Source organism: Gymnodraco acuticeps, unplaced genomic scaffold (genome assembly GCF_902827175.1).
Source record: "Gymnodraco acuticeps unplaced genomic scaffold, fGymAcu1.1, whole genome shotgun sequence".
NCBI classification, from domain to species: domain Eukaryota; kingdom Metazoa; phylum Chordata; class Actinopteri; order Perciformes; family Bathydraconidae; genus Gymnodraco; species Gymnodraco acuticeps.
In genome coordinates this window covers 52,141-74,886 of record NW_022992283.1, presented here as the reverse complement: position 1 = coordinate 74,886, position 22,746 = coordinate 52,141, and the positions used below count along the sequence as shown (strand labels likewise).

Sequence of the window (22,746 nt, the reverse complement as noted above, 5' to 3'; positions counted from 1 at the left end):
GTACATATCATATGCAATTTACGTGAATATAGACTTCTTGCACTATTTATGATTTTATATGTCTGTATTTTATTATATATGTTGCATCGTTGGAGGAGCTCAGGTCAGAAGATTTTCATTGCCATTTCTACACTGTCGCTTTGAGCATATGACAATAAAACCTTTGAATCTTGAATTAACAGAATGTCGATTAGCGCAAAATTCAGGAGCCTTACCTGCGGGCCAGTCAGACGAGGCAGCTGATTGGTCGACCTTCCCTCCGGTCACTGCAACACACAGAAAGGGGAAATATGTTTGCCGTACAGATAAACACTCACTTCACTGACTCAAGAACAGGGATCTTTTATTTTGTCAATATTATCTGGGAGTAACGTGCTTTTTTGTTTGAGTACATTTTGTGCAAAAACTACAAAAATAAGGTTGTAAAAATAGAATAAAAGTGTTTACCTGAGTGGGCACTTTCGTGGAAGCGCATAGTGACTGTTTGCCGATATGGTGTTGCGGGGGCGGGCACAACATAAGAAGAAGAGGAGACTTTAGGGGGGGTCGGTGCTGAACTCTGAGGAGGTTGAGTGGAGACTTTAGGGGAGGTCGGTGCTGAACTCTGAGGAGGTTGAGAGGGGGGATTAGGGGGGGTCGGTGTTGAACTCTGAGGAGGTTGAGAGGGGGGATTAGGGGGGGTCGGTGCTGAACTCTGAGGAGGTTGAGAGGGGGGATTAGGGGGGGTCGGTGCTGAACTCTGAGGAGGTTGATAGTAGACTTTAAGGGTGGTCAGAGCGGGGCCTGGAGCTATCCTCCGAGGAGGTTGAGAGGAGACTTTAGGGGGGGTCGGAGCTGAACTCTGAGGAGGTTTAGAGTAGACTTCAGGGGGGGTCGGAGCTGAACTCTGAGGAGGTTTAGAGTAGACTTCAGGGGGGGTTGGCGCTGAACTCTGAGGAGGTTGAGAGGGGGGGATTAGGGGGGCCTGGAGCTATCCTCCGAGGAGGTTTAGAGTAGACTTCAGGGGGGGTCAGCACTGAACTCTGAGGGGGTTGAGAGGGTGGTTGCTGCTTCCTGTTATTCCCCACGCGGCCGGTGAGGTACGCTGCGAGCCGATTGGCCGGATGGAGCGCTCCCATCTTCCCCAGCTGGATCTTAGCCAGAGGATAGGGTTTACCGTTCACCTGAGAAACAAAGAAAATGGACATTCAATATTTTTATCTTCCACGCATGCATTATTTCCATTTTGCCTCGTCTTTAAATACACATATGGAAGAGTATTTTAGGGATGCATCGATCAGACAGCTTCTTACGAGTCATTTTATTGACTAAACAAGATTTTTGCATAAATTCAAACCATTTGTTATAAATTAAACTAGCCAACAGTTTATACAAGAACAGCTAGAGGTAGTTATTTGGCCTCAGTCATTTGTACCTATTTTTTGTTTTTAAGGTGTTTTTCTTTTATTTACACTAAGATTTTCTGCATTTATGTGAAGTATTTTAACTCAATTTGGCTGATTACTCTAAACTAACTTTTACTTCAGTAACATTTCCAAAGCAAGACTTTTACTCCTGAGTTTTTACAGTCTGAATACTTAAGTAAATTATCCAAATACTTCTCCCCCCCCCCATAAGATCCTCATTAATATTCATGCGGTTTGCAGTCATGTCTCACGTGGACGGTGTGATTGGTGTTCCCCGGCTGCTTGGTGTCGGCAGACAGGAAGCCGGCGGGGGAAACTCCGGCGAGGAACGGCAGACCCAAACTCCCCATCATTTTACTCTTCTCCCGTGACATCACTTCCTGTCTTCTGATCTGTTTCCCATCATGCACCTGGTGATTCGTTGATCCCGCTTCCTGTTCTTCCTCTATGTCATCTTCCTCCACTTCTCGCTGCCAATCCTCAAGAGGTTTCGCTTCTTCTACTTCCTCCTCCACTTCCTGCATCACCACCTCCACTTCCTGCATCACCACCTCCTCTTCCTCCTCCACTTCCTCCATCACCACCTCCTCTTCCTCCTCCTCCACCTCTCGCTGCCAATCTTCAGGAGGCTTCATCTCCATCTGCATCTCCTCCGGGGGGTCCTGTGCAAAAACACGGGGGGGTTGGGGGGGGGATTACAAACTCAGACAGGTACAGTTCACCAACAACTCTCATCCTGTACCTCTCTGACAGACTGCTGTCAACTAGGGATGCTCCGATCGGGTATTTTGGGGCCGATCACCGGTATGGTCTCATGCGGCTCACTGATCCAGTAATGATTGACCCGACAGTGAAGTAATGCATATATGTATAACTAGTTTATCTCGTTCCAGAGGTAGATCAAATAGCTAAGTGTGTTAGGTCTAACTCTTAGTGTGTGTTCCGCTCACCGGTCCGTCACAGCGGGTGGAGCTGCAGGATTTCTGCTTCACACACGTTGCCTACCGCTATTTTACTGTCATTTTCAGACACCTTAAAATACTGCCAGACCGGTGAAGCCATTTTGGCGAGCTTGTTTTGCCGCGCACAAAGAAAAGTGTCATGTATGTTACGTCATGGGATCGGCTCTCCTGATCGGCATTTATAGAGAGCACCGATCGATCGGCCGATACTTGTTAGTCGCTTTTATCCAAAGCGACTTACATACTCTTTACTGTGGACAATCCCCACAGGAGCGTGTGACCCCCTGATCCCAACTCTATCCACTGCGCCACATGCCTCCATCGATCGGAGCATCCCTACTGTCAATCATCACGTTGTGCATGTCTTTACTGAAGTCACTTTTTATATTCAATGGTGGTGTTGGTGTTGTAGACTGAAGCTCCATAATTAACTACATCACCCTGGAAAATGATTTTAAAATCATGTGATTCACGGGATGAAATTAGTCTTTTTTTAATAATTAAAAAATTATATCAAGTCTTTTTTTTAAAGAGAGATCGATTAGAAAGTGCGCTGACAGTGAGATATGTGGCTGCCCATTTCAACTTTTTTAGGGCATTCTCATCTTTAGTTACAGAGTAGAAATGGGAGAGAAAGAGTTATAAGATCCACTTTGAATACTTTTAAACATATTTCTGAAGTTAAATCTAAAGGCTTTATAAGATCTGTATTTAAGATTCTAGTTTGCTGAACTACTTCGGAGTCAAATAGATTTTGTTATTGAGGTAAATAAATGTTATTCATGTTGCTGTTAGCCTGCTGCTGGACAGGTTTAAACAGAATGAATACACAAGCTGCAAAACATTCAGATATTGATTTTGAAATCGAACATTATGAATGAACTTCAAACTATTTTGTTGAGCTATGAAGGTTTGTGCTAGATTTGGAGAGGCAATGGATTGATATCAGTAACCTCCTTTCTCCTGAAACAAAAAGCTACTTCCTGTTTCTTCTCCTACAGTTTCACACATTGCATTATAATCACAAATCTTCATCCTACCTGTTGTGGTTGTGTCTTCTCTTTAATGGGAGGTTTTGGTCTCCGGGGTCTTCGGCTTTTCGCTGGTTCCTCCTTCGTCAGTTTGGGTCTGGAGATGTGCATCTTGAACTGGATGCAGCGCTCTCCGTCGCTCTCCTCCAGCGACGTGCTCACCGGACTCACCAGATAGTCTTTGATCCAGAAAGGCTTCTCCAGATTGTCCCGAGCCATCGCCTCGCAGAGTGTCCTGAGAACCATGTTACGGTCGCCCTCCTTCACCCACTGACACTCGGCCACGATGATCAGGCGCTTCGAGGGCTTCGCTGGAGGAGAGGGAGCTGGCTGAGGATCTGGAGGGAAACACACAACATCAATCAGTTTCCTTTATTTGGAAGACATTTCCTCCAGTTACAATGAAATAGACTTGCAGTTACAGGGAGTAGTAAACCTTTGCAATAAGGGAACAGTATGAACCCTATGAATCCGTTTTCAATCCCAAACATTACAAATCATTACCATCATGTCTCCAGGGAGGTGCTTTTCTTAGGGGCTATCACCAGGTGTACTTTAGCAAATCAGGACGTTTTGATTCATAAAGGAGGTTTCATTCAGTCATGCTGCTCCTTTAGGCCCTGTGTCCTCAAACATAAACCCCTTTAGACACCCATTACAATGAGTTTCATTCAGTTACTGGTTTGATCCAACTTTGAACCAGTCATGACACCTGCGCGCTGCAACACCAGCGTGAATATCCCTAACTACATCAAAACAACAACAATAGGCGCGTTCACACCGCAGTACTTTTCCCACTTTAGTTCATGTGAACTCTTTAGTTCTCATGAACTAAGTACAGATCGCATTCACACCGGAATAAGTCCCTGAGGGTGGATTAGGCAAATGAAGCGGCTGACGTCACTTCTTCTTCTTCTGCTTTGGGTTTACTGGCAGGCTGCAAACCACTTCACGGCGTATACTGCCGCCCGAAGTCCCCGGCCCGAAGTCCCCGGCCCGAAGTCCCCGGCCCGAAGTCCCCGGAGTTGGGGGACTCCCAGCAGCTTCTACTGAAGCCTTCAGAGTAAATCGTCAGAACGCCGACACCTCCTCATCTCCACCGCTCCCATGTTTACTTTTGTGTTGCCATAAGTTAGTCTCTCTGCGTTTGTACGCTGGGCTAATGCGAATGCTAATAATGCTAATGCGAGGATAATAAAATGGCGGCTTCACAAAACGTTTTGGGAGTTTTACGGGGCGTGGTTTGCAATCCGCCCAGCCAATCAGACATAGGAACCTTTTTCTCCCATGAAAGTACCTGGGGGGTAAAGGGGATGAAAAGGGTCTCATGAACTAATTTTAGTTCCGGCTCTTTTTGGTGTGAACGCGACATTTCGGAACTAAAGTGGGAAAAGCACTGCGGTGTGAACGCGCCTAGGTGGACTGAAGCAGTGCTCGTGTTGCTAATAACAGTCCGATTGAATTGAAATGCAACTTCTCCTCCTTCACACTGTCCTCCAGACGGACGTTGTTTAGCACTAGAATTATGCGGCAATTGCCGACCGCTTGAGTAGTACGTTGTTTAGTCAATAAATACATATTTTAAATGTACTATATTTAGCAACATAGCGCTGTAAATATCTGTAAAAATATCTCTTTTTTACTATATATTTTTTAATGTTATTATAGTTTCCTTCAAATAGTTTTCTATCGGTGTTTTTAATCTTTGTTTTACTTTTATGTATGCACCACGACACCAAGTAAAATTCCTCGTATGTGTTTCTGATTCTGAAATAAAGGATTGCATAATGTGACGTTTCTCTCTTGTGTAACATGTATGATGACAACCTGCGTAGCTTATGCATTGATTACATCTCATATCTGGTAAATAAGTTTGCTGCCGAGGAGTCAGGGAACCTACCTGATGGAGGAATGGATGATTTGGTCTTTGTTTTCTTCGATGTCGAGCCTTTCCCTTTTAAAGATTTCGGCCCAACCTTAATAGACTCTGCATCTTTAGACATCTCCTGAAAGAAACACATCAGTCAGTCACTCAGTGGTTAATGCTTACATGCACTTCCACACCGTTAGCTATAAGAACAGGTAACGTGGATGTGGCTTCAGTAAATGTTGGGCGGCTGAAGGCGTGGTTTCTTTATGAAGTTGATCTCAAATAAAGTTTGGAGCATTTTGAGACACAGTTCAGGTGTGTAACGCTCACAGTTTTATACGAGTTATTACGTCTAAAGCGGTGTTACCTGTGGATTACCAGGAGTCTTCAGTGTCCTGGTGCTCCGCCTATTCTTCCCGATGAAGGCTCGGATTCTGGCACAGCTGCTGTTGTCCTCTAACCTCTCCTGGAGCACACAGAGGAAACTGTGATTATACATTCATGTTGTTGCTAATAATAATAACTAGGGATGCACGATATTGGGTTTTTGAAACCGATACCGATAACTTCCTGCTTCTCAAGACCGATACCGATAACCGATAATAATATAATATATATATATATTAAATGTACCTGTAGTTTTTGCACACCTGGTGGTAAAAAAAAGACTAGTAGTGAGCAAATGACATGAGCATTACTACTATGAACAAAACTAGCCGTGGGGTCGTCTCTGGCAAACTTCTTGCCTTTTCCAAAAGCCTCGTCGATAGGTAAAAGCCCCGGTGCCTTTGCAGCTGGCTTTGGATTCGCCGCTAGTTTAGCAGCGCAGGCGTCTTCGTACGCTTTTAACACACCATCGTAGCGATGGCGATGTTTCAGGTGACTAATCAGGTTGGAAGTATTATAGCTCGTTGCCTTTTTCCCTCCTCGTGGATCTTCTGCATTTGTTAATACAAATAGCAAGCGAACTATCTAACTCTGAAACTTTGAAATAGTCCCATACTACCGGCGACATGTTTGTTTACTGTCCTGGCTTCACGGCCGCACACCATTTACGTCACAGCCAGGCATGAGTTAGGGAGCGCTGGATTTGTGAAAAACTCCCCTCTTCCTAAACCACTAATACCACAGTACTGGCAAAACGGGAGGAGCCGAGTGAAAAACAAGCGCCCCTCATCCCAATCCACCCACACCGCAGTATTTCTTTCTTTTTTTTACCCAAAACATATATTGTATATTATCGGGGCTATTAATACTTTTATCGGGTTTATCGGGATGACGTCATAATTCCTAATATCGGACCGATAATTATCGTGCACCACTAATAATAACAGACAAACTGAGCCTGTACCATCACTATTTATTATAAACAGTTCTTACAGTGGGGTGGGTGAGAGGTGGCGGTCCAGGTGTGTGCATCGGGTCTGGATCTGGGTCTGTAGCGTCTCTCTTCCACAGAGTCCGGACCCGCTCGGCAGGCTGGGAAACGCTGTCCGCCTCCTTGAGGACTACAAATTCAAACAACAGGAAGGTGATTAACAAGAAGGGAGGTTTAATCCATTATAATATGTAACTGTATAAAGACAGTAACAATGTAAAAGAATGTCTTTGCATCCTCTCTGTTGTACATTAAACCTATAAAGAGGACATTCTTTGCTCTCTTTCAGGTGTTTATCAGTATGTAGTGTCTCTACTTTAAAGAGTCCTCTCCTGCTGATGTTCAGGTGTATATCAGTATGTAGTGTCTCTACTTTAAAGAGTCCTCTCCTGCTGATGTTCAGGTGTATATCAGTATGTAGTGTCTCTACTTTAAAGAGTCCTCTCCTGCTGATGTTCAGGTGTATATCAGTATGTTGTGTCTCTACTTTAAAGAGTCCTCTCCTGCTGATGTTCAGGTGTATATCAGTATGTAGTGTCTCTACTTTAAAGAGTCCTCTCCTGCTGATGTTCAGGTGTATATCAGTATGTAGTGTCTCTACTTTAAAGAGTGCTCTCCTGCTGATGTTCAGGTGTATATCAGTATGTAGTGTCTCTACTTTAAAGAGTCCTCTCCTGCTGATGTTCAGGTGTATATCAGTATGTTGTGTCTCTACTTTAAAGAGTCCTCTCCTGCTGATGTTCAGGTGTATATCAGTATGTAGTGTCTCTACTTTAAAGAGTCCTCTCCTGCGTTCAGGTGTATATCAGTATGTAGTGTCTCTACTTTAAAGAGTCCTCTCCTGCTGATGTTCAGGTGTATATCAGTACGTAGTGTCTCTACTTTAAAGAGTCCTCTCCTGCTGATGTTCAGGTGTATATCAGTATGTAGTGTCTCTACTTTAAAGAGTCCTCTCCTGCTGATGTTCAGGTGTATATCAGTATGTAGTGTCTCTACTTTAAAGAGTCCTCTCCTGCTGATGTTCAGGTGTATATCAGTATGTAGTGTCTCTACTTTAAAGAGTCCTCTCCTGCTGATGTTCAGGTGTATATCAGTATGTAGTGTCTCTACTTTAAAGAGTCCTCTCCTGCTGATGTTCAGGTGTATATCAGTATGTAGTGTCTCTACTTTTAAAGAGTCCTCTCCTGCTGATGTTCAGGTGTATATCAGTATGTAGTGTCTCTACTTTAAAGAGTCCTCTCCTGCTGATGTTCAGGTGTATATCAGTATGTATTGTCTCTACTTTAAAGAGTCCTCTCCTGCTGATGTTCAGGTGTATATCAGTACGTAGTGTCTCTACTTTAAAGAGTCCTCTCCTGCTGATGTTCAGGTGTATATCAGTATGTAGTGTCTCTACTTTAAAGAGTCCTCTCCTGCTGATGTTCAGGTGTATATCAGTATGTAGCGTCTCTACTTTAAAGAGTCCTCTCCTGCTGATGTTCAGGTGTATATCAGTATGTAGCGTCTCTACTTTAAAGAGTCCTCTCCTGCTGATGTTCAGGTGTATATCAGTATGTAGTGTCTCTACTTTAAAGAGTCCTCTCCTGCTGATGTTCAGGTGTATATCAGTATGTAGCGTCTCTACTTTAAAGAGTCCTCTCCTGCTGATGTTCAGGTGTATATCAGTATGTAGCGTCTCTACTTTAAAGAGTCCTCTCCTGCTGATGTTCAGGTGTATATCAGTATGTAGTGTCTCTTCTGTGACATGTCTCGATGCTTTAATGTTAAAAAATCTCTTTATTTTTCTCATACTGCAGCACCTCTTTTCACCCTCTGTCTGAAACCAGAGCCCAGTCTGCTCGGATTGGTTGGCTGGCCAGCTCTGATGTGATTGGACAACCATCTTAGAGATGTCCCGCCCCTTAGCCAATCACGTACAATGTGGAACAGCGTAAACTAATAACTTTTGGGATTTTAGCCTTTGCAGACCATTTACATGCACAAAAACCTATACAACACACTACAGTAAAGGAAAAAGCAGATTTCTGCAGCATCAATAGAGATGTAGCTAGTGTTGAACTCACCGTAGGCCATCTTCATCCTCCTCTTCCTCCTCTTCTTCTTGTGTCCGGGCTGCGAGGGGCTGGAGTCTGACCCGTCCAGGTTCTTGAGGAGCACCACCTTCTGTTTGAGGCAGCTGCAGCCCAGCATGCAGGCGGGGCGGCCGCAGTGGGTGATCGTGGAGCAGTTAGCGAGGCTGGAGCAGATGCAGCCCAGACGGCAGGACTCGTTCAGGCAGGGGGGGGCTGGCCTCCGCACCAGCTGGATGGGGGCGGTGGGGTTCTCAATGACGAAACCCTGAGGAGGAACCAGAGGAGGAGGAGGAGGAGTCAGGAAAACCACCTGGACTCAGACAGGTACAGTTCACCTCTCTCTGCAGAATCTTATTTGAGTCATTAAGCAGGGCTCGACATTATAAATGGCCCGCTGGCCCGGAAGCACTATTTAGACACCCCGGGCCAGCATAACGTACTTTCCACTTGCCCGCTCGGGCCACTAAAAATATTGCTTTAAAAAAAAAAAATGGTCCTGTGGTATTTTGACTAGCAATTTAGTTAAATTGTTTCGTTTATCAGCGCTACAACAAAGCGTTCCGTGAGTCGGTTGTCGTTGTTGGGTGAAAAGCAAACAGCTGTTTGCTGCGGAGCGCAGCGCGAGCAGGCTCCCGTGAGCGGGAGCGCGCTCCTTCACTACAGACTATCGTGCGACCTAACCATTCGCCAAAATGTTTTTAATACCAGCGGTAACCGGCCAAGCGCCGGGCAAAAAACAATCTTCAAATAAAAGAAAGTCACCGGAGGAGTTAAAGGAGAGTGACAGGGAGCATGAGAAGAAGAGGGAGAGAAAGTTTCAGCAGCTTGATCGATGGAGTTGGCTTCTAATGGTGCAGTGACGCGTCCTAAAACCCTTTTATAATCTATCGATTACATTTATGATTCGAAAATGATAAAAGACATGTGGAGATTATCCGGCTGAACAAAACGTGCATTTATCAAACAGGTTTGTTTTCCACAGACCTTATTTCCAGCTATTTTCCAAAACCCTGTGGAGAAATCCCATTGCTTTTTGTCGAGGGAACCAGCAGCTTACTTCCTGGTTTTAGGACGCGTCACTGCACCTCTCAATACGATGCCAATATAAACAAGGTCTTCTGTCGGCTCTGTACATCAATGCCGACCTATGCTGACAAGTAAGTGAAGAGTAGACAATATAAAGGTATTGGCTTTAGGGAAATGTCCCAGCAGTTTAGGATAATGAAGGATCTAATCTAATATAGCCATTACATTTTCTAACTCCTAATGACAGGAAGGCAGAAAGCGCATTATACTAATACTCATAATAATAGCAGACATTTTTTAGCAATGACCACAATATAATTATTTTAATAAACCAAATATGAATATTGAGGAAAATGAGGAAGAACTGATGATTCAAATGTTGTAGTACAAGTAGTAATGTAGTTAGTGCATAAATTACTATTGCAACAAATGTGTTAATTTTCTTCATTATTAGTCGATTTTTTTGGACGAATGCTCCGGGCCAGTGGTTACAATGGTGGGGCCAGTGGTAATACAATTCCACCGGCCTGGAGGGCCAGTGGCTTTTCACCCTTAATGTCTACCTCTGATTAAGTATTAACCCAAAAATTAATTTATCTCTGTTTCTACTTTTTGCTTTAATTTCTTCTTGCATTGTTTTGATGTCTTAAGTATTTTGCCTTGTTGGGGGAGCCTGGGACTAAAATAACGTTGTAACTAATGTGCATATGACAATAAAACCTTTGACTCTTAAGGTGCCCTTACTTGTGCCAAGTGTTAAAATTAGGGCCGGGACTTTAACGCGTTAATTAAGATTAATTAATTACACAAAAATTAACGCATTTTAATCGCACTTATTTTTGCACTGCGGAACGTTTCTCACTGGATGAGTTTCAGGCGTACCGATTATACTGGAGCACCAACTAACGTTCATGACTTCAGACAACAACAAACCACAGTGAACAACAGTGGGAAATGTTGTTTTAAAAAATGGACGGATGGAAGCGTCGATAAGAGCACGGTTGTGTGCAAATTATGCAAAAAGGAATTCGCATATCACCGCAGCACATCAAGCCTCAAGTATCACCTCAATGCAAAACATATAGCAGCTAGCGTGGAAGCTAGCGTGGACATTGTAAAGCGTCCTTGGGTTTCGTGAAAGGCGCTATATAAATTGAAATTATTATTATTTTATCGCGTTCACACCAAAAAGAGCCGGTACTAAAATTAGTTCATGAGAACCTTTTTACCCCCACGAAAGTCCCTGCTAGAGAGCAGAGAGCTGCTAGAGAGCAGGGACTTTCGTACGGCTCTCTTGTGAGAAAAGAGCTATATTTCTGATTGGCTGGGCGGATTGCAAACCACGCCCCGTAAAACTCCCAAAGAGTTTTGTGAATTTTATTATCCTCGCATTAGCATTATTAGCATTAGCCCAGCGCAGAAACGCAGAGAGACTAACTTATGGCAACACAAAATAAAACATGGGAGCGGTGGAGATGAGGAGGTGTCGGCGTTCTGGCGATTTACTCGGAAGGCTGCTGGGACTCCCAGCAGCTTCTACTGAAGCAGAAGAAGAAGAAGTGACGTCAGCGGCTTCATTTGCCTAATCCACCCCCAGGTTCAAAGAGTTCTCATGAACTAAATTCTCATGAACCTTTGTGGGAAAAGTACTGCGGTGTGAATGCGCCTAATGGTATACTAAAATCCATGCGAAAAAAATTGCTTCTCACTGTTCTCAGGTCAAATATTTATATGTGATTAAAAATGCGATTAATTCGATTAATTAATTACAAAGCCTCTAATTAATTAGATTAATTTTTTTAATCGAGTCCCGGCCCTAGTTAAAATCAAAATAAGTACCAAAAGTGCTCAATATAGAAAAGAGGAAATAAATATAATACTGTATAGTATTCATTTCCATATTATCACTATATACACAATCGTACTGCTTTTCTTCATTTCACCAGCGGGCATATAAAAACATCATGAGAAACTTTGAAAACAATCCTTAAAAGTACTGATGTCTTACCTTCAGTGTGAACAGTGACGTCAGAGCGATGGCAGCCCTCTCCTTAGTGATGGAGGTCCGAGGAAGGCCCTCCCACAGCATGGCGTCCTCCAGGTCCTTCTGCCTCAGCAGAGCGCGGGTCATCACAGGACCGCTCTCTGTCCTGCAGGATTCAGGATCCACGAGCTCAGAGTCCGACTCCAACGGGGCCATATCCTCGAAGACCCCAGGGGGCGGGGCCGGGTTGAGGCTGAGGGTCTGAGACGAGGGCTTGGGTTTGAGCTTCCTCAGCTTGGGTTGATGGGGCAGAGGTGACGGCTCTGGTTCGTTGAATCGCACTTTCAGGTGTTGTTTTCTTGGTTTTAGAGGTACAGGGAGAGGTGCTGTGTGCTCTGATGGAGAGGGGGCTGCTGGGATATGGAGTCCAGGTTGTTTCGGGAGCAGGTTTGACTGAGTAGGACTTGGAGAAGGTGTTGAACCTGGAAGTGGTTCTTCTCTGTTTTTCGGTTTTGGACCTCTCTTCAGCTTCTCTTTCCGAGGTTTCTTCGCCTCTTTGAGCGTGAGCTTGGGTCTCTTTGAGGGCGGGATGAATCCAGATATGAGGTCTGATGTGGGGGAGCAGGAGGTCTGTTTCTTCAGGACACTGTCGAGGGTCCGGACGTAGCTGGTGCTCCTGGTGGGCAGCTCGTACACCAGCGGCTCCACGGCAGACTGAGAGAAGCTGTCGGCTCGCTCGTCGATCAGCTTCGCTTCGTTCTCCAGATACTCGTCCAACATGTCGCTGCAGAACGCAGACAGGTTCTTCTTTGGTGGGTCTGAACTGGGACCAGCTGCAGGACATGAGAAAAATATTAAGACAAAATGTTACACAACTTCACTGAGACAATTATTTATTTAAAGAGGTGCTTTTTTGGGGTGTTCCCTTTCCTGTAGTGTGTAATACAGGTTTTTGTGCATATAAATGGTCTGCAAAGGCTAAAATCCCAAAGTTTACATTATTTATTAAGATTTTTGCAATTGTTTTTCTTGGTAATTCGTTTCAAGCTGTGATTACCTTCAGGTGTTGTTGGTGTCGGAGTGGGCGGAGCCTCTGATGGAGTGTATTTCTCTCTCCAACCTTTAATCTGAGTCACATCGGTCGTTTTTCCTGTTCTGGACACAAACGCTGCAGAAATACCTGGAAATAAGAAAACAACAGTAAGTTACTACGCAACAGCCGATTTGAGGATTTCTCCTACAGCGTAAAGGCACATATTTAAAAGCTGAAAACGTCCTTCAGCTGCTTTAAAGTGGATTAATGGAACTGATGTGTTATGTGTATGTTGTTTATGACGTAATCAAATCCAACTCTGATTTCAAATTTCAGTCCAAACTACGGCCCGGGGACCGCATTTAGCCCCTGGGACCGCATTTAGCCCCTGGGCCATAGTTTGGACACCCCTGATCTAAACCCAAGTTGGGTCATTATGAAGTACCTGGAGGTGGAGGCAGCTCCTTGGTCAGCGGCTCCAGAGAGACTCCAGGGGGGGGGATGGGCAGACGGACTCCCAGGTACTGCAGGTCTATGGCCAGAGTCGTATCCAGCTGACTCATCTTCAGACCCACTGAGTTTACAGAGAAATAAAATGATTTTAATGATATTCACATTGTCATATATTATAGTTTAAATATGTTTTTCCATCTTCCATTTTATCTACTGTAGTGTAATACACATACTTTAACATATTTATTTCTAGATTTTCCAAAATATGTCTTTGTTTAATATATATATATTTTTATTTCTACACTATAATGTGAGAAAACAAAAAGGGTTTTAAATACTTCATTAAATACAGTCTGACATACCTTCCTGCAGCACAGGATGGATCACCTGTCTGTGTCTCAGCAGCTTCAGGTCTCTCAGGAGAATCTTCTCGAAGGCAGCGATCCTCCGAATTTCATCTGTTGTCTCTACTGAAGAAATAAATGTCATGTTATCCACTTTTCATTATACTAACGATCAGATCATTGAGCTTGTTGAAATGTCTTGGACGTTGATAGCCAAGCTAAGTCCAAACAGCATCTTCCACATAATACAAATTGTATAATAGGATTTTATAGCTTGTTTCTTGTTCTTGTTGGACTGAGCTTCTGCGTCCTGTTAGTTACTAAGTGGTGTTCAGCCATAAGCTAGCTATAGGTTCTGATAGCTTGCATAACGCTCTTGGTCCAGTTAACTTGGCTAGTTCAGTTTCTAGTTTAGAGTAAGTTTGGTGTCAGTTTCTGGGGGGAATTAGTTTAATTAAAGTTTCTAGTCCTATAAAATGTATGTTAACCTCTAGGTCTAGTGGCTTTAAGCTAGCCCTAGTTTCTGTTGTATTTATTATGCTCTTTCCCCCCAGTCTTTAGGCTAAACTGGGATAGACACATCCTTTCTCTGTACCTTACACAGATTAAACTGATATCCATATTCTTACTTTACCATTTATCTGCACATTTTAAACGATTGGAAAATGTAATATGATTTCAGTCACATGATCATTTCTGTGTTACCGTTCTCAGGTGTGTCAGTAATTTGTTGTAGCACGGGTCCCTCAGGTGTCGTCTGAGGCTGTGACTCCGGTCCATCGGAGGAGTCCGCAAGGTGAAGTTTGAGAGCCTCCTAAAATATGAGTTTGGTTTTAAATGTTCTGTAAAGTACATTGAGTAAGCCCCTTCATTACCAACCTGAATATTGGGTTACTGGTATAACTAGAGGCTCCATTGCACCAAACAGGAACTAACTAGAAAAACGCTAAATATGCTTATAATATATCCATGTCTACTTGGAAAAACTTCTGAATCTTATCCTTGTTATCATCAAAGCATTTGTTTCTCGATTTATAAGGGGGCATGTTAATATCGGCCAATGACTTCAATCTTGCCAACTCATGGCTGTATTTTAGGAACTGGATGCCAAAGACATAAACATATATAACAGTAAGTTCTTACCTTTGAAGTGAATGAAATAAATAACTGCTCTTCTACTTCCTCCAGGTTGGGATGCATTCTACCGTATGAGGGATCAATATCCTGATCTACATCCACTAACTTTCGCTGCCTGGACTTCTTCTTCTGCTTGCAGGTCCTTTTGGCTGGAATTGGTTGCACCTGCGGAGAAGGCTCTTGTGCATTTGCTTCTACTTTACTCGGCGGTGAGCAGGGAACGTCTATTGCCTCTGTGTTTGAAAACTCCATCCCGAGGTCATGATCGTTGGAGAAAAAGTACACAAGTTCGGCGATTGAAGGCGTAGGTGACAGTTCATCTCCATCTAAGGAGGAAAAAGTTGGAGACATCGGCAACTGAAGGGCGAGGGGGGACAATTGAGCAGGGAATGGGAGCAACTGTACGTTTTCTTGAAATGATGGACCAGGATCAAGGGGAGCCATGGATGTGGAGGTGTCAATAACCTGTGGTTCAGATTGGGAGGGTGTTTGGGAAGGCAAAAAATGTGAAGCAACAGACACTAAAGGTAGAGTCTCTGGTGTGGGCTGAAATGTAGTGAGTGAAGTTTCTATGTACGGCTTAGGTAGAGGTAACACTGTATGCCATTTGAACACAGATGCTTCGCTGTGCTGCAACTCCTCAGGAGATACTGCTTGTGGAGGTGGTTCAGAAGTACTGCAGTCAAATTCTAGAGCTAACGAGAGAGGCAGGGAAGGTAAAGGTTCTGGAGAGCTTGCAGGTGACAATTCCTCAAAAGCAAATGAAGAACACTCAGGGTCAGGTAGCAAAGAATCAGACTTACTAGTAGGGGAGTCTGAAGGTAGTGTGGAGGAGTCATTGATGGTTTGGGTTAGTGAAAAGTTTGGGGCAGGTAACACTGTGTCATGGGTGGGTGACCAAATAGGAGATTCAGAGGAGGTAGCAAGAGTTGACGAAATGGTGGATAAAGATGTCCCAAGGGTACAAAATGGTTGATAAAAATTAGGTAACACTGGTGTACCATCTTGTCCCACAGGGCTGTTGCATTCAGTTACTGAAACTGAGGCCAGGAAATCTTCAGTGCTTAGTCCGTTTGGGCCTGTAGTTGCATTGTCATCTGAACATGATGGACTGGATTGTTCATTGGCGGTTTTACCTGCTTGTCCTGTAACATTTAAATCTATTTCATCCAGATGATGTTCACTAGCATGTCCAGAAGCCAGGTTGTTGTATTTTGTGATATCACCAGTAGGGTCTTTGGAAGGATCAGTTGCTTTAACGAAGGGGTCAGATTGTGGACATGTGGGAGCTGCAGCAGAACTCTTTGAATTAGATGAATGTTCAGATGGGATTGCTTGAGGTGGAGAATCCAGCTTGCTCTTGGTCTTTTTAGATTTTGTTGAATGCTGCTTCAAAAAACGAGCAAGAGCTGGCAGAGGCAGGGGCACTGGACGTTTATGCTGCTTTTCTTTTCCCTCCGATAGAGCTTTGAGCTGATGTTGGTGGTCTGATTCCACCGAGGAGTTCTGGGAAACTGCTGGAGAATCATTATGTAACTCAGAATTATCAGTCCTTACATTGTCTTTGCAGTTTGTTGAATTCAAAAGGTCCTTATTCTCCTTAACTTTCCTCTTTGTTTGAACAGTTTCACTGTTCTTTGCAGATGGGACACTATTTGTTTTGACAGATCTACTGTCCCTTCTGGGAACATCTTGTTCATTGCTTTTCAAAGTAGTGGTTTTAGTTTGGGTTTGCTCAGTTCTAGGAGAGGTGCCGTTTGTGATGGCCAGCTGCTCCACGTTGCATCTATGCAGTGAAACATGAGCCTCCCGGATAAGTTCTGAAAACAACTTCTGAGCTGGACGTGAATTGCTGGTGAAGGAAACAAAACGATACAAAAATCCAATTAATGTCATAGGCATTATTGAGTGAAAAATAGACCACCATGTACTGTAGAACTAAGCTATGGCATGTCATCTGGTAAACAAGAAACAACACAATAACAGCATTTGTAGTTAGCAAATCAGGCACCATCCCACAATCTTCCAAACGACTTTAACACTACAGGCGCAATAGGCAGACATTTGCTGCGAACAGAAGCTCCATACAAATTGTGGCAGCTCCCTTGACAGTACAAAATCTTGTGGCACAACCTGAAGAAGATAAGAAACATTTCACTTTATGGAAATATTCTCTGAGGTCCTAAACACATGGGTTACCTCAAACTGAACGATCTAATATGAAGTCAACAAATGAGGGAAAAGCTAATCATCTTGGTAAATGGCTTTGCCAAACTTGACTAGAAAAATAATGCATAGAAAGATATATTCTGGGGAATCAACTACAGTATAGTGGGCACAGGAATAACTGTTTTATCACAGCTTTGTATTTAAATCACGTGCCGAACACAAAACATGATTGAAATCTGAAGGATGATTGTGAGAACAGCGTGTTTGTAAATATATGCAAAGATACCCATCAAAGTGCAAAGTTGTATCTGAGACAATAATCCAACCGATGTGAGAGCAAACATGGTGTTGATTGAGTAACAGTATCTTAAAAAAACGCATATTTAGCAACATTTGATGACGACTAGAGGAAGCACGTATGATGCGGTAGTTCACAAAATGACATCAGGTTATTAGATACAGAGCAATGAAACAACACCCGAGTCAATTCTTAAACATAGCCAACTTGCAAACTTGACATTTAGTACAATTGTGAAAAGCATGCCATCTTCTTTTACAAAGTGTAACTCTTACCCTGAACATTCCTCAGTCACACTGGCAGCTGATTGATCTTCATTCGTAGTGGATTTTTTCTGAAGATCACTAGAACCCGAAGGCTTTGCATCCACTGCTTTTAAGCTTTTAGGTTTATGGTTTGCAAGCAAAGACTTCAAGCTCTTCTTCAGGGGATGTTGCTCATTGGTTGTCGTGCCTCCACCTTTGTGCAAGTCTTTTTCAGAGTTCAACTTCAGTTTTAGACCAAACGGACTGGAGCTCTCCTCCTTCAGTCCTTTAGCAAACGGATTGTAGTCGACTTTAAGCTGGGAAAGCTGTGGGTTTTGGTAAGCAGTGACTGCCATAAACTCAGTCTGGGGAAAAGTGAATGTCATAAGATTGCGACCCTTTAGATTGATGTCATCAGAAGCTTTCTCGGTTTGGATCAGATGCAGTCTTGGCAAGTAGCGGTGCATCGGATGCAGGATGGTGTTCTCCTCTTGTTCCGAGACGTTGTTTGTGAGTTTCAGTTTGTAAAAGGACACTGGATTTTTCATCCAGTGTTCTCCTGTTGATGGAGACTCTGGGTGAGCGAATGGTTGACTCTTACCATGACTTTCTGCCTTTCCAGCAACTTGCCAGCTTTTGCCATTCCACTTGTAACGACTGATGTCTAAAAGTTGAATGTCCATGATCAAGGAATACTTCCTAGATGGCTGCAAGCCAGAGATGCGAAAACGGCAGTAGGGGAACATCCTGCTGCCTTGTTTAGTCACAATCATCTCTGTTTTGCATTTGAAAAACTCGTTCCACATGCCATTGTTGTCCAGCGTTACTTTGATACCTTTGCAGATGCTATCAGGTGAGAGGTTGTCTGGCTCAGGGTTTGAACTATACGGAAGCTTCACAGCAGCAAGTCCACCAGCATTCCTAACCGGTTCTTTATATGGGTACATGTTGGGTTTACCCATCATATCTGCCTCTTCATTGGTTGCACAGTTGCTTTGCTCCATACCGCCTTCACTTGCCTTCCCTAGTGTCGGAACAACAAAGCGGGAAGATGGATGGTCCGCGGCAGGTGCCGCAACAGGGCTGGTTGCCCCTTCCTGATGGAACACCATTCCTTTTCGCTTCTTCTTAGAAGCCATGAACAGCTTCCAGACATCTAAAGGGCAGGAGGATCCTGCTTTTTATACATTTGTACAATGGTTTGGGACAGCATCCTAAAAAAGAAAAACTAGCTGTAAAATTGGTTATAGCATTTTCAGTACACTGCACCATTAATCCCATATACTCCCTTTCTTTACCAACAGTCAGAACAGAGAGATAATTGTAGTTGTGTGTTGTTGAAAGTGTCACAGCGTAGCATGAGAGCATGCACAGTTCAAGCCTCCACAACCACCAAGCTCTGGTGTCTCTTTTGGCCCTTGTGGCATTGATGAAGGGAGTGATACTGACTATTTTCAATACACTGCAAATTGAGCTTTGGGGGAATTATTTCTGCTATACATTTCAACCGGTGAGATTTAACTGAGCCAGATTGTAGCAATGAATGACATCTTTCTTCATAACCATAAACAAACTGAAGTTAATCTCTATGGTCTTTAAAATAAATTGCTAATTTCATTGGTTTCAGAGGAGGAAACAACACCTACCTACACAACCTGTCCAGTGCTACCGCTGTTAAGCCTGTTAAGCCCCAAGCCTGTTTTTCAGGTCTCAGGCTCGAAAATGACATTCCCAGAACAAATGTGAACTATAACTTCACTTCTAAAAGGGATAAATTAATAATCTTTTTTCTCAAAGCAATGATAAACCTGTGAGTTGGATGTAGAAAAATCAGAATCAATATAGATATTTTTTATTTGAAAGTAAATTCAGACTGAACATAGTAAAAAAAATTACTTATAGTGAAAACCACCCTTGAATGATGGGATAGTAGACTAAAAGTTTTAGGAATCCAAACTATAACATATAATAAGTACCCTGTATCAAGATTGATGCAAAACAAGTGACATTTGACCTTTTTAAGAGAGGTTTGAAAAAAAAAACACTTCTGGGGTCATTTGGGTGTATTTGCCATATCTCTGGAACCCATCGGTCGATTTTCGTGATTGACACCTCTTTTAAAAAATAGAATCGAGGGGAAGTTCATAAATCCATCTAAACATTACCATTGGTGAATGATGCGCAGCATGCCCAAAACCGGAAGCTCTCATACACTCTCGTCGCTCTCATAGCAGCTATATATGAAAACTCAAGTTTTTGCCATAAATATGACGATGGATTATCAGTAATCATTTCAACGTGACACAGACACATTGGATTAACCTTCAGCAGCGTTTTTATGCGTTGTAATGCCATTGAACACAACTTTTGATCAGAAAACAGCAAAGGTAAGACGTATTTGCCGTTTTGGCCCCGTAAAGCTAAGTTGTGTGTTGTCTGGTTTCGCCTTTGCTGCCCTGAGTTTTGGTCACACAGTGATGATACTTATACCATTGGAATCTGTGTAATCTCAGCTTTCATGTGATATATTTGTGCAGAATCAATGAAGTATAACATATTTCTACCGTGAGTTATGTGCTAAGTGCGTTAGCACTCTTTCGCTTAGTGCTAATTCAGAGGCTTGGCGTTAGAGTTGTGTTTTGTTTCGGTAAAAATGTTCATATTGTCTGATAGCTGAGTTTCTTCCCGTTAAGTGGGTATGATACATTGATAGTTTGTTAAATGTTAAGAAGCCCTCAGACGCTGTTTCTTGCAAGATGTTGCGTTTAGCCTCCGGTACCGGGGGCATGGGCCTTAACAGGCTAACAACCACCATTATCAAGGAGCAGTAAGTATTTATTTCTCGTCTTTGTTACTTTATCATTGAGAAGCTTGGATTTGGGTTCTGGGAAAAGGGTAAATACGCTATAGAGATCATAAAACATTTTTTATCCCAGACTGTAAACAGGTATATTTCTTTAGTACATTTTTACCATGGTGCTCAATGGCGGTCGCTACATTTTGTAAGCCAGCCTCAAGTGGCCTTTCAAAGTACTGCAGGTTACGGTACTTCCGCTTGGTTAAAACTCCTGGACGCTAGCTAGCAGTGTTGTAATCTATTTTCAGTCATTTAACTTTTCTACTCCAACTAAATAAGTAAACTGAGACCGAAAGTACCTTAAGGGCGCACAACTTTTAAAACCTCATGTATGTTATTGTGTTATTCAAAGCCTACTATGTTATTGTATGTGACATATCGCAATACAATGCAATATGCTGAATAACAATTGTATCATGATGCGTATTGGATTGCCAGGTTCTTGTCAATACTCAACCCTAGTAATCAGGTCAAGTCTTTATCTGTATTTTACTCTTGTATTTATCTGTATGTTATTTTCGTGATGCTTGGATTTGGTTATTTGAAATAGGGTAAATACGCTATAAACTTTGAAACATGTATATTTCTTATATGGCGTTTGCCCCATTTTTAAGAGGCCATTTAAAGTACTGCAGGTTGTAATACTTAAAACCTAGCTAGCTAGCAGTGTTGTAATCTACATTCAGTTGATTAACTTGTTTTACTCTAACGTAAAGTAAACTGAGTCAGGAAGTAGTTTAAGGAGGACACAAAAATAAACTTTTAAAACCTGATGAACATGTTGATATTTAAAGCCTACTATGATATTGTTAGCGATATATCACAATACAACGCAATATATTGAATAACCATTGTATCAGAATACAATTACAGTAACTTCCCTAACCCTAAATATCCTTCATTATAACATGCTTAAACTAGATTTGTTGCCATTTAGCGGCATAGAAACTTAACAAAATTAAACATCTATTTTTTAGTTTGGCTAAGTTAAGGAAGATTGGTTGCATCGGAATACATTTAGAGTAACTTAACCAACCCTGAATATCCTTTAATATCACATGCTTTGACTACGCGATGTGTTGCCATGTTAGTCCATATAAACTGAACTAAATGAAACATAATTTGTTTTGTATGGCTAAGTTAGGGAAAACTGGTTGTGTTGGAATACATTTACAGTAAATTCACCAAAACCTGAATATCCTTAATTAGCATACATGCTTAATGCCATGTAGCGGCATGACAACCTAACTATTAAAACACCTATTTTTAGTTTGGCTAAGTTAAGGAAAACTAATGTTGCAACAGAAAACAATCACTTTTGATTAGTGTCTTCTTGATATGTTTAACTTTGAATGCATAAGAAGTTCTTACAGAGCCTGAAGCTAGCTAGCAGCAGCAGCAGCAGGCCTGATGCTGAGCCCAGTAATGGCTTCCCATGTAACACCAAACACTACAGTCTGTTTGGACCCACTGAGACCATGTGCAACACTAACAGCACACGGATTACCTTCTGCGCGGTCCAACAGATCACGTATTTCGACGTTATGATATTAATCCACGTGTGTTTCCCGTCGTATAAACCCAGTCGACATGGTGGAGGTTTTCTCAAATGAGGTCGGGGAAAAAAGGCATGCGGTGTCTTTGCACTGTTACGTCACCGCCCGTCTTCTTCGGTACTGCGCAGCCTCGGACGCCATCTTGCTGCCGCCACCTGGTTCAAAACTCGTCGGCATCAACACCCGGGCATATCGTCCGTTATCTGCGGGGGAAGAGCGGTGGAGCAGCGAGATGGTGTCTTCTGTTCCGTAGATGTTTCTCTTCCTATTGGACTTTTTACTGGAATATTGTGACTTCCTGATGCTGCAAACAGACGCTACGACCGACAGTTATTTTTCTCATGTATACAGATTATAGTTACTTCCGGTGTTACCTTCGTCAAAATGGGATACAACTGATTTTAAACACAGAGCCTAAAGAGGGAAGCTGGTGGGAATGTTTCCAGCAGGAGATGCATGGTCAAAACTACTGCAATATACGGGATATTCAAAACAACCAGATCCATGTGAAACTAATGGAAGACGTTAGCAAGTGATTGGTGGGATTTCTTCAAAGATCATGGTGGATTTTAACTGAATACGTTGCATAAATGCGTTCAAACCACTGTGGCAAAGAAACGGTTAACTCCGGTTTAAAACTGCGTCGGCTCATTACATGCCAATCTGGCCTCGCTTCTTGCTTGCTTATGGACTCTAAATTATTGTGGTGTTTCACAACATAGACTGTATACCGTATAATTTGAATGGGTTTTAAACAACTGTGCTTGAGATAATCGTGAGCCCTTATCCCGTATTTGACTGCTTATTTTCGGCCACATTTCAGACTGTAACAGCAGCAGCAGACCGAGACTCTATGATGTTTCCACCCAGCCAGATCCATGTACAATTTATGGAAGCGTTTAGCTTGTGATTTGTGGGACTTATT

At 42.8% G+C, this 22,746-nt stretch overlaps 1 protein-coding gene across 2 annotated transcripts; it reads right to left on the bottom strand.

The window, feature by feature from the left end:
- Positions 1 to 864: 864 nt before the first annotated feature.
- On the bottom strand, positions 865 to 21,966 carry mgaa (MAX dimerization protein MGA a). Of its 2 annotated transcripts, none has more exons than XM_034207424.1 (15): positions 21,773 to 21,966; positions 17,439 to 18,622; positions 14,703 to 16,548; positions 14,265 to 14,373; positions 13,578 to 13,685; positions 13,208 to 13,336; positions 12,787 to 12,909; positions 11,754 to 12,562; positions 8,711 to 8,984; positions 6,650 to 6,777; positions 5,637 to 5,735; positions 5,300 to 5,405; positions 3,409 to 3,737; positions 1,658 to 2,068; positions 865 to 1,163 (listed from the first exon to the last, which is right to left on the bottom strand). In XM_034207424.1, exons 2-15 carry the CDS (start codon positions 18,545 to 18,547, stop codon positions 909 to 911), a joined length of 5,835 nt encoding a protein of 1,944 aa, XP_034063315.1. In that variant the 5' UTR covers positions 18,548 to 18,622; positions 21,773 to 21,966; the 3' UTR covers positions 865 to 908. The 2 variants fall into 2 exon arrangements, with proteins under 2 accessions (XP_034063315.1, XP_034063316.1); XM_034207425.1 differs by having other exon boundaries at positions 13,578 to 13,682.
- Between the last annotated feature and the right edge of the window lie 780 nt (positions 21,967 to 22,746).